The 12,055-nt window shown below is 37.1% G+C and overlaps 2 protein-coding genes across 6 annotated transcripts in view; one reads left to right on the top strand and one right to left on the bottom strand.

Moving 5' to 3' along the window:
* LOC122554333 (zinc finger FYVE domain-containing protein 9-like) overlaps window positions 1-7,260 on the top strand; it is a 117,408-nt gene extending 110,148 nt beyond the window's left edge. For 2 of the 4 annotated variants that reach the window (XM_043699190.2, XM_043699191.2), the window contains 6 exons: window positions 585-735; window positions 979-1,059; window positions 2,040-2,202; window positions 3,114-3,219; window positions 4,261-4,437; window positions 5,815-7,260. In XM_043699190.2, coding sequence (XP_043555125.1) covers window positions 585-735; window positions 979-1,059; window positions 2,040-2,202; window positions 3,114-3,219; window positions 4,261-4,437; window positions 5,815-5,976 — 840 coding nt within the window. In that variant the 3' untranslated portion in view covers window positions 5,977-7,260. The remainder of the gene's footprint in view (window positions 1-584; window positions 736-978; window positions 1,060-2,039; window positions 2,203-3,113; window positions 3,220-4,260; window positions 4,438-5,814) is intronic. The other 2 variants (XM_087990600.1, XM_087990599.1) reach the window with 1 other exon arrangement.
* An 82-nt stretch (window positions 7,261-7,342) lies between these two features.
* cc2d1b (coiled-coil and C2 domain containing 1B) overlaps window positions 7,343-12,055 on the bottom strand; it is a 72,169-nt gene continuing 67,456 nt past the window's right edge. For both annotated transcript variants that reach the window (XM_043699193.2, XM_087990601.1), the window contains exons 23-25: window positions 10,793-10,917; window positions 10,629-10,661; window positions 7,343-7,575 (exon numbers count right to left, since the gene is read on the bottom strand). In XM_043699193.2, coding sequence (XP_043555128.1) covers window positions 10,649-10,661; window positions 10,793-10,917 — 138 coding nt within the window. In that variant the 3' untranslated portion in view covers window positions 7,343-7,575; window positions 10,629-10,648. The remainder of the gene's footprint in view (window positions 7,576-10,628; window positions 10,662-10,792; window positions 10,918-12,055) is intronic.

Genomic DNA, 12,055 nt, shown 5'->3' with positions numbered 1-12,055 from the left:
ATCAAGATTTACTTAATTGGTTAAGAATCTCAGTACGAGCCAATATATTTTCGTGCCGGAAACTACGTCCTTGTCAATTTCATAAAATTATATACATAATAAAACATCCAGCTGTTTTTTGAAATTTATCCTAAAGCTTAGCATTAATAGTTTTATATGTTCTTAAAATCTACTTTGTCTATTGCAGGGAGGCAATGACCTAGTAATTAGACTTTTAACCCAACCCTGCCATGACAGATGATAGAGAGTATCTGGAATTAAAGGTTTAATAACAATCAAACCATTGCTGATTGTTGGAAAGCCCCATTTGGCTCACTAATTTGGTGGAAGGAAATCCGTCATTCTTGGCTGATTTGGCCTACATGTGACTCCAGACCAACACCCTTTTGCAATTAGAGATGAACAATAAATGCTGGTCTAGCCAGAGATATTGACATTTCCTGAAAGAATTTTAAAAGGAAAGTTTTTAGATTGCATATTAATTTGGAATTTGTGCAGGTTGTAATGGAGTTTGTAGTACTTCTAATTCTTTCAACAGTTGTTATTTTTAACTTTCTCCTTGTCATGGGGTCAAACGAATTAAGATGATGAAAGCGATGAACAAATCCAATGAGCATGTGTTAGCGTTCGGAGCTTGCTTCAATGAGAAGGCAGATTCGCACTTGGTGTGTGTTCAGAATGATGATGGGAATTACCAAACCCAGGCCATCAGTATTCACAACCAGCCCAGGAAGGGTAAGTGTATGTGAAGTTGCCTAGTTCTTACTTAACCAAAAAAATTGTTCCAGTATTTCATTTTTGTGTCTGCATGCATTGCTTTGCTTTGTATGAAATTACTACAAGTATTTTAAATATATTCATTTATCAAGTAGAGGCTGCAAAAATATAGCAGTCCTTGCATAACTCTTGATAACAGTCAATGTATATAGCACAAAACAGTTAGCATGACAGTTTTTTTTTCATAATTCTGTTTTGCAGTAACGGGAGCCAGCTTTTTTGTGTTCAGTGGTGCTTTGAAATCATCTTCTGGCTACTTGGCCAAGTCTAGCATTGTAGAAGGTAATAATAACGAACAATCTAAAAGTGTGAGAACTGTCAATTCTATCCATTCAGTCTTATCAGGTTCAGTTTTGGGTACACTTCTTTTGAGTTTCACACCTCCATTATAAAGATGCAGTATTTCCAGCAATTGTGCTGAAGCACTGGTGTGTCATGTGTAGATCCAGGATATGCACTTAAAATGGGGAGGCAGTGGCCTGGTGGTATTATCGCTAGATTATTAGTCCAAAACTCAACTAATATTCTGGCAACCTGGATTCAAATCCTGTCATGGCAGATGGTGGAATTTGAATTTAATAAAAAATAATCTGGAATTAAGAATCTACTGATGACCGTGAAACTATTGCTAATTGTTCGAAAGACCCATCTGGTTCACTGCTGTCCTTCAGGAAAGGAAATCTATCTTCCCTACCTGGCGTGGCCTACATGTGACTCCAGACCTACAGCAATGTGGTCGATTCTTAACTGCCTTCTGGGTAATTAGGTATGCTGACCTAGCCAGTGATGCCCTCATCTCATGAATGAATAAAACAAAATATGGATGTGCTGGTGTTGGACTGGGTTGGACAAGGTCAGAAGTCACAACACCAGCTTTATTTGAAATCAGCAGCTTTCGGAGCACTGTACCTTCGTCAGGTGATGTCACTCTGCAAACTTGTGATTTCAAATAAACCTGCTGGACTTTAAGCTGGTGTGTGACTTCGGAGTTGAAAGAACAAAAATATCTGACCTTACTGTATTTGTCGAATATTATCCAATGTTAGTTTACCCAAGGATCTAATGAATATCATTTGAGTTGGGATTAACAATTTATAGCATTATTGTCCTGGTAAATAAATCTTGATGGTTTATAAATCGCTTAACACTTTTTGAATAGATTGCAGTTTTATTACTGGACTGTTGTACATTAGATGAAGAAAAATGTAAAATTTATTTTGGTTTTGCTGTAAATGAATGTTATTTGAATGCTGTATTTTCAGACGGTATGATGGTACAGATCTCAGCTGAAACAATGGATTCTTTGCGACAGGCACTGCGAGAGATGAAAGATTTTACTATAACATGTGGCAAAACTGATGTAGAAGAACCACAAGAACATGTTCACATACAGTGGGCAGAAGATGATAAAAATATCAATAAAGGGTAAATAAATGCAGGAAGGGAAACTTATTTTTTTGAAATGCTATTTAGTTCTATTACTTTTTTAATGTGAGAATTATTACTTAATTGTGTACAGTAGTTGGGTGTAATATCAATGACTGCAATGGCCACCAGCATTCTCAAAGATCCATCACACCCTGGCAGTGCTTTTCTACAACCTCTACGTCTGGGAGAAGGTATAGAAGCCTGAATACCTGCACCAGCCGGTTTCGAAACAGTTTCTACCTGACTGTTGTTAGAATACTGAATGGACTCGCAACCTCTTAGCATTTGCCTCTACCTGTGTTTGTGTTTTGCTGCTATTTACTTATCTGTGCTGTTTAACTACGTAATCTGCATGTATTGCTCACATGACAAAGCTTTTCACTGTGCCTCGGTACACGTGACAATAAATTTAATTCAAATTCAATTCAATAGGCACTTAATTACTCTGAAGAGCAATGAGCACTATTTTTCTCATTTTCTGGAATATTTTGGGCAATATGTTTAAGTGCTTGGCCTTGTGTAAGTGATGATTTTAAGCAACTTTTGGGTTGCCTTCATGCTCCTTGTCCTATTTTGCAGCTTTTACTTTATGAAAATGGGAAGTTAGAGACATTAATGCTTAAAAATGGTAATACATGGAATTGGCTACTCGAGTATAATGTTATATTTGCATGTCACTTTTGGCTGATGCTCTCATCTATTTCTTCAGTTTTAGTGCAGTTCTAGTGTGGTTTTTCTGTGCTGTATAGGAACAGCCCTGTGAATAATCTATAGGAGATGCTTATTTTCAAAATAAGACAGGCTTTTGGCAAAATGAAGCTTTATGTTAAAGGCATTAATAATCTGGATTTGTAATGTACTAAATTATCATTGCAGTTATTTTGAGCTTTTTGATTTTAATTTTGTAGTGTTGTCAGTCCGATTGATGGAAAATCCATGGATGAAATTTCAAGTGTGAAGATATTTCATGGGTCAGAATTCAAAACAAATGGCAAAGTCATTAGGTGGACAGAGGTAACAAAATATGTTGTTTCTGATCAGTATGTTTGTTTTGTGTTAACTTCGTGAACATCTTGGGATGGAAACCATATCTTTGGGGGGAGGGGGTGGATATTTGATGGTTGCCCATTCAAGATGTGTGAAATTTGTCTTCAGATTTTTAAGTGGTACAGTTTCAGGATAAGGTACTTGGAAACAACGTGAGAAATGTCTTCACGCAAAGGGTTATGGATGTTTAGATCCCTCCTATCTAGAAGGTTCTGAATGAAATATATTTAAGGCCGAGATGAATGGATATACGTACTCTCGGGGGATTCAAATAATAAAGGGAAGCGGGGATAAAAGTGCAATTGAAATCCAAGATTAACCATGATCATGTTATATACTGTAGCACGCTTGACCAGCCATATCGCCTTCTCCTACTTCCATTTATGTTCTCCTGATGTGTCATTTAAGGCATTAATTTCTAGAATATGATGCAAGAGCTATAGTAATTGAAGCCTGAGCACATCGGAAAAGCATTCATCATAGTTGAGAAATGAAACTTTGTTTTTAAATGTCTTTTGTATCTCACTTATTTGGTGAGAATAGTATTTGCCTGATATCATAGGTAAATTGTTTATAGATATTTGACTTTCTTGGAGGTGAATTACTAATAAAACATTCATCCTTGTATTCAAATTCAACCATGGTATGATCCCTCACTATCTCTCTGTAATCTCCTTGAGCCCTTATAGGTGTCTATACGCCTCCAGTTCTGGTTGCTTGCACATTACAGTTGGTTGTATGTTCAGCTACTTTGGTACTAAGCTTTTAAAATTTTCTTTCTACACTTGCCTGGCACACATTCACTTTTTTTTGAGGTCTTTTAAAACCTGTTATTTTCATTAAAGCTTTTGGTTGTTTGTCATTATTCTCCTAATGTGGTTTGATGTCAACACTTAATGGTACAACATTATTGCAAAGGTTCTATATAGAAACATTTTTGATAATTTATTAATTCCAATCGTGGTTTGAGTTTAATAACTTTATATGAACTAATCATTTTTTTTTAAGGTGTTCTTCCTGCAGAGTGAGGACCAGCCCAGTGGTCTTAGTGACCCAGCTGATCATAGCAAACTTACAGAGAATGTGGCTAAGGCATTTTGCTTGGCACTCTGCCCTCATCTTAAGCTGCTGAAAGAGGATGGAAAGGCAAAACTGGGTCTTCGTGTTACGCTTGATTCAGACCAGGTACCTAAAACTAAATCCTGCATCCAGGCAAACTAAGCTTGGATTAATATTTCATCTTCAGTTCTCAAAAAGTTAGACTTTTCTTACAGATGCATGAACTTGAACAAAAAATTGTGTAGATTATTATTAATGCTTTTGATCTTGTCATGATTTTAGGGGTAGAGGGAAGTAATTAAGGCATTTAGTTTTGTGTTGCCTCTCTTAACCAGAAACAGAAATTGTTGGAGAAACTGAGCAGATCTGGCAGCTTCTCTAGGAAGAAAGTAGTTTATGTTTTGGGTCTAGTGACTCTTCATCAAAACTCTTAGTAGCTAGGAAACAGTTAGGGGAAGAGAGAGATGACTGGATAAGTGGAGCCCAGAGAGAGGAAGTAAACAAGGTAATGGAAGGTAGATAAAGACAAGTGATAAATGGGTGAGCTGTACTAAAAGCAACCCATGTCATTTGTAGGACTGGATGTGGGAGAGATACAAGTAGTGGCATGGAACATAGTGTGTTGAAGTGGCAGGCTACTGGAAGTTTGGGGTCATTTTTGTGGACAGTAGACCTGCAAAGTAGTCACCCAGCTTGTGTTTCATCTCCTAGTGTAGAAGTAGTCTGTGTGAAAAGCAGCTACATTAGATTAGAGTGCAGATAAATTGCTGCTTCACCTGGAAGATATATCTGGGGCCTTGGCTGGTGAGCAGCAAGGAGGTAAATAGACAAGGTATTGCACCTTCTGTGATTGCGAGCTATTGGAAATAGAGGAAGAATGCAGCAGAGTTAACAATTTCTGCAGAATGCTGACAAAGGAGGGAGGAGAATGTATCTGGTTGTGGCAGCCTGTCAGAGATGATGGAAATAGTGAGTTACAATCCTGTGGGATCATTGTTGTGGGAGGGAAGGGAACAGGTGAGGACAAGTGCAGTAGTTGGGTTGGGCAGGCTAAGGGCCCTGTTGATCACTAGCGAGAGTGGGATGGTATGCTGGCAGCGGTTAGCACAGACTTGAGTGGCCTCTATCTGCACAAGAAGGATTTAAAGTTCTTGGTTGAGGAAAAAAGTGGCCATTTGAGGACCTGTGTGGGAAGTGGCATCGTCAGAACAAATGAGATGGAAAAAGGGGAAAGTATATTCAAAATTGGGTGGCAGAGTTTGAGGAATCCATTTTGCTGGATTCAACATTTTAATGGAGGTTCATAATTATGGCTTCAGGGCAAAAGGAATCTGAGCAATCATGAATGTCAAACGATAGTTTCAGAAACCTTTTTTACATGCCTTACTCTAATTGCAGTTGTTAAAATACATTTTTTCACTGATATTCATTCAAGTAGAATAGAATATTTATTCTTAACCATATATTCAGTCTACTTTCATAAATTTTCATTTACTTATTCAGGTTGGCTATCAAGCTGGTAGTAATGGACAGCCCCTTCCTTCACAGTACATGAATGATCTGGACAATGCTTTAGTCCCAGTAATCCATGGTGGAGCTTGTCAGCTGAGTGAAGGGTCAGTTGTAATGGAGCTTATCTTTTACATTTTGGAGAGCTTCTCTTAGAACATGAAACACATTTTTCTTCTCACTGGTGTTCTTTCCTCCATGATTAAAGACATTTGCACTTTAAACTTATGATTAAAATTAAATTGGTGCTCCATTATTGCTGAATCTACTATGCACCATGGATCATTTTGATTAATGTAATGTAGGACAGGGTACCTGCCTTTCATTCCTCCAAAAATGGTGGACCTGATCCATTGTTGGACTGATACTGTACTGAAGCATGAAAAATTGAGTTTCAGCTACTAGTTTACATTGCCTGGATTGACAGCCTATCCATCATTCTTTGAGGATTTTTAATGGTTTTCAAGTTGAAGTAAACTGAACGTATCAGTGACACTACATCACATGAGGACAGTATGAGAATGCATTGGTGACACCAATACTCACTGACCTCAATATCACTATTTTCCTTACACAATCAGCAGTTAATCTCTGGTTTGTATATAATGTATGTATGTATGTCTAAAGTTTTGAAGCACTTAACTTATGCCTTGTATGCCACATTATGGGAATATTGTGGTAATCTCTAGCCATGAAATAAAAGTAAATGTATAGTTTAAAAGTAAGACCTTTCAATGACTTTCTCAGCCATACTGCATTTGGTATCAACTGTATTAATTATATTTGCTGGTGCATGAGCACCTCAGGTAATAACTGTTCATATATACAGGGATTAGTGTTTAAGATCTAAAAAGAAACTGCTTCTATTATAGAAAGGTATCCTGGGTGCTGGAATGAAGCAGAATCTTGGTCAAATGAATTCCTGTATGTGAATATAAAATGTGGTTATTTAAAAACCAAAAATACTCTGTATATTTGTTTTCCTGCATTTAGAAACAATCGAGTAGTTAATACAAGGGAAATGAACATGCCCTTAATTGAAAAAGAATTGTAGCATTGGCTTTAACTTAGCAAGTAGGTGTTATCTTTTAGTCCAGCCTATTTCCTTCAACTGTATATTATTCTTTGAATGGAAATATGGTTTTATCTTGCATAAGAGACAAATATACAGAATCACTGTACATTTAGATGAAATGCTGTCTTTTTTTCTATTGGCAGTAGACAAATGTGCACTTTAGAAACTGATTACAAATAAATGGTTTCCTAATAAAAAAAACATTGCATAGTATATTAAATATTTATCACATTAAATCAACAGCAATAAAAACTATTCTTGTATAAACTTGTGACTTTTTTTATACTAGTGATTTCAGGGAAAAATCTTGTACTGTACTAAGATTTGTACCTTTTGAGAAATATCTCACAATGAATCTTTTCCCTCACTCTGCTTCCTCCCTCCACCCCACAATGTGCACTTCAAGCAGAGGTGAACTGTTGTATAGAAACAGAACCAATTTCACTATTTTAACTTTATTAAAATATAGGGAGTTTATTTTATAATTGTGGATTGTCTACATTGCCCTATTTCTTTAGGGTAAGGTACTTTTCAATGTGCAGGTTTCCAACAAACCAACAAAGACACAAGCTTTAAATAGATATTTCGAATCTTTGGCTTTGTATGTAAATAGCAGTCTCAGTAGCAGCAAATCTTCACAATAGCAGTCATGGAAAAGTGCATAGATTTTATCATTTGACCTGGAAGACATGAAGAATTCATTGTTAATATGATACATACAATCCAAAATTGATTTCCAACCAGTCTTCGATTGCAGTTACTACATAATTATTGACTCAATGCTCAAGTACTCAGATTAGAAAAGCAAGGGCTGAATAAATAAATTCATGGAGCTGAATCTTAATAGATTCTAATATTTTTCCTTGAAGCTATTAATTGAGATGCTGACATTTAGATTGATACCAAGAGTTGATACGGCTTTATTAAAAGTAAATTGGGTTTGATTCTGTCATTCTCCCTACTTATTACAACTTGTCAGTTTGGATCTCAGATTGAAAGAGTGCCACCATAAGAGGATTAAGACTGTCAAACTCAATATCACTCACTTTTTGGTATATTTGGAGGCTACAGAATAAGTGTGCATTCTCCTCCTCCGTTTCCCTGAGGGCAAGTCACAGTAAATATTAAAATTGCAACAATGTATCATGATGCAGCATTACTCAATTTTAAAGGAACCTGACTGATGTACTGTTTCATACAACAGACTGTCAGGACTTGTGTAGAATATTTTTATGTATGACCCTTGGGAGTATTGGCACTGCAGTAACAGTGCATTGCCATCTGAGGTAATAATTTAAAGGATAAAAGCAAAGCCAGACCAGCTTTCTTGTACTTTGTGGTTTGGGCACATCTTAACACTTTCCTGGAGATAAGTGGGCTAGGCTATTTAAATTGGCAAAGAAGTTGCAGTTAGTCCCTACTTTCAATTCTAAGGTTAAAACTCTATATTTGAAACTAGAAGAACAAGTAAATTTGATGGTATTTTGTCATTAGTGAGAATTCAGATGCAAAGAAGCAATTTGAACAGGAAAATGATAATTTAGGTTATAGCTCTATTTAAGTTGCGATTGGTATCACTTTGCCCTACCCAATGTGACAGTCTAGAACAAAATACTGACGCTAGAAAAAACCAGTCTAATCTAAAAATAATCAAGTGATATTAGATATAATGCTTTCATATTTAGAGGAAGAGTAAAGAGATCTAACAAGGTTACTTCCAGAATTTGAAGGAATTTAATGGTAAGGTCCTAGGGAGTGTTGCTGAACAGACACTTGGAGTGCAGGTTCATAGCTCCTTGAAAGTGGAGTCACAGGTAGATAGGATAGTGAAGGCAGTGTTTGGTTATGCTTTCCTTAATTGGTCAGAGTATTGAGTACAGGACATTGGTTAGGCCACTGTTGGAATATTGCGTGCAATTCTGGTCTCCTTCCTATCAAAAGATGTTAAACTTGAAAGGGTTCAGAAAAGATTTACAAGGATGTTGCTTGGGTTGGAGGATTTGAGCTATAGGGAGAGGCTGAACAGGTGGGAGCTGTTTTCCCTGGAGCATCGGAGGCTGAGGGGTGCCCTTTAGAGCTTTACAAAATTGAGGGACATGGATAGGATAAATAGACAAAGTCTTTTCCCTGGGGTCAGGGAGTCCAGAGCTAGAGGGCATAGGTTTAGGGTGAGAGGGGAAAGATATAAAAGAGAACGTAAGGGGCAACTTTTTCACGCAGAGGGTGGTACGTGTATGGAATGAGCTGCCACAGGAAGTGGTGGAGGCTGGTACAATTGCAACATTTAAGAGGCATTTGGATGGGTATATGAATAGGAAGGGTTTGGAGGGATATGGGCCGGGTGCTGGCAGGTGGGACGAGATTGGGTTGGGATATCTAGTCGGCATGGACAGATTGAACCGAAGGGTCTGTTTCCATGCTGTACATCTATTACATTAATAGCATGCTTTATCATTTAGGTTCAGGGAACAAGTTCATGTATTGGATTTCTGCTTTCACATGTTGGGAAACTGACTGGGTTCATTTGATTAGGCAAAGTAGCTGAAGTTATCCAAGTCACCACAGTGTCTAAACCTGACTGTTCAAACAGATTTTCCTTGGACTTAGACTGTGACCCAACTCCTCACTGAAGACAGTATTAATACAGCAAAACCTGCTCCACCAACAAACTGCATATCTCCCATTTGATGTACCTCAATTAAATTGAGAAATATTGCCTTCATGTTATTAGTGACGATGTTAACAAGAACACCAAATTTACAACTTTTGGAACCTTCTTACCTTAGAGTAAACTATGAAAAATTCTGGCTATAGTGAACTGCAGCAGTGAGAAATAATGTTTCATCTTTGTGATGTATGAGCTTTGGGTTATTTAAAGGCTAGAAATTGTTAGCCATTTCTACATCCTTGAATAGATTGTAATAAATCAGTAATTGTTTATTAAAGAAATTAATTGATGGCCCTTTTCATTCTCATTCTAAGGGAAAATATACAATTGGCAATATTAAGACCTGGGTAGAAATGTTCTTTTACATTGTAGCCCATGCTGGGTCGAAAGACACTGTTCCTCCCATCTCACTTGTAGAAATTTTTACATTAGAATATTTTTAAATTGATAGACTGCAGAACAGGCTAAAAGGTGCCTCATACATGAATCAGAGTCGGCATACAAAGGCAATAGGATGATCAATGTTTATTACAAGGTGAATGAAGTATAAAAGTGAGAAAGCAGAGCTCCAATTGTATGGGCATTGGGAAGACTGTACCTGTAGTAGTTTAGTTTTGGTCACTTTATTTAAGGAGAGACATAATTGCATTGGAAACAGGCCACTTAACTCTTCACCCAAGGAGGAACCCCCACACAGGTCCCTGGCACTGACACAGTACTGCTAACACTGAGTTGATCTTGGAGGTAACTAGTTTGTTAATCTTTGGAATTTTCTTCCCCAGTGGAGAGTGGGTCATTGATTGAGAGCAGTTTGGAATATGGAGTTGTCCTGTGAATCACATAACAGAACTGAATAAGGGTTGAATAGCCTACAGCTGCTCCTGTTCTTTATCATATTTAAGCAATGCATCCCAGTAAAACAACATTCAAAGCTGAGTATCCATTTTGTAACAAGACTACATGTAATATTAAAATATTTAATAAAAATTTGCAGTGAAGCAGTGCAAATGTTTGATAACTCAGTGGTAGTTCTAGGCCGAGGGGTAAATGGGAAAACAAACCTACCTTAAGTTCAAGCAGTTACTTTAGTCCTGTGACCTAGGTGAACATTGAGATTATTAATATGCTATTGTCATACTGCTTTCCCTCAAATGTAAAGAAAAACCAAAATAAGTAAACAGAACTCATCAAAAGTTGAATTTAAAAGATGTATCTACAAATGTTCTCACCTACTAGCTGGATCGAGGACAAGCCATTTTTCTGTATTAATTTGCAAATCTTGTCCATTAAGGGGATCTCTGATTTGAACTTTTAGTTCTAATCGACCACCAGTAGATTTTCTACCATCAAATATCTAAGGTTAGAAAAAAAATTTAGTTTAAAACAATCTTGGAGGGGGAGAAAAGTCAAATTTCAATACCATTGCTATTTTAAACAAAAGTAACACCAGTATTCAGCCAGCACAAAGCAGTCCTGTCAAGTAACTTTCCCAATCAATTAATCTCATTCAATATTGCCATGAATACTTGAACAAACCATTGCGAAAGAATAATTGTAATTTAAAAAGGTAAGCATGATTTTTTTTTTGGTAATTAGAGGCTCCTTTTTGTCACAAGATTACATTTCAATTCGAGTGAACATAGTTTAATGCATTAGCTTTATAAACAATCTGGCAACTTTACCTACTTTCCTCAACCAGGTGATTTTACATCAGAAAACATTGAATTTTATCAAACTAAATTTGGCATAGACCCCTCATCCCTTGCCATTTGGAGTTCAGGCTAGAGGAGAAAGGAGAGTTTAAGAGATCAGTTATCAGTACAGAAAAGAAACCAGATATTATTCCAAGCTCATTCTAGATTAGTACGCAGTTTTAGAAAATGAGAATGCAATGTTTTATGTGGTCCAGGCAGATTTGGCAGTGAATGACTCAACCAGCTGTCTGCCATTTCCATTCAACTCTATTCTTTGGACTGAAGGTAGGAGAGGTTCTGGGGAACAGCTAGATGGAGAGGGAGAGTGTAATGGTCTTAAATGGGAACTAGCATCAAGGATGGAGGTGAGGATACAGTTGAGCAGATTGGTAACTGTGGCCCATCCACCCTTGACGATTCTAAAGGCTAGACAGTTGGGACTTCAAAAATAGCATTTTAAATGAATGGAGAGAAATTTGTTTTTATTAATTGAGCACATAGAAGAAAGTAGAAGTCATGGAAAGAGCAGTGATGTAATGGAGCTACTGAGGTTATGGGAAATTAAGGAAGCACAATACAGATTGCTCCTGACCCAAATTTTTAATTCCTGTCTGCCCCCATGGAAGCTTCCAGAGGACTGCAGGATAGCAAATATGGTTCCACTTTTCAAGTGTGGGAGAAAAACTACTGGAGAAAATCCTGAAGAAAATAATCTCCACTTGGAGAAGTAATGTTTGATCAAGGATAAATCAGCATGACTTAGTCAGAAGGAGTTTATGCCTAACACATGTGACAGTG

The sequence above is a fragment of the Chiloscyllium plagiosum genome, unplaced genomic scaffold (assembly GCF_037043375.1).
Source record: "Chiloscyllium plagiosum isolate Xiang-an unplaced genomic scaffold, Cpla_swu_hap1 HiC_scaffold_9, whole genome shotgun sequence".
Lineage (NCBI taxonomy): Eukaryota > Metazoa > Chordata > Chondrichthyes > Orectolobiformes > Hemiscylliidae > Chiloscyllium > Chiloscyllium plagiosum.
Note: the sequence above shows the minus strand (reverse complement) of the source record. Positions and strands in the feature narration are given on the sequence as shown.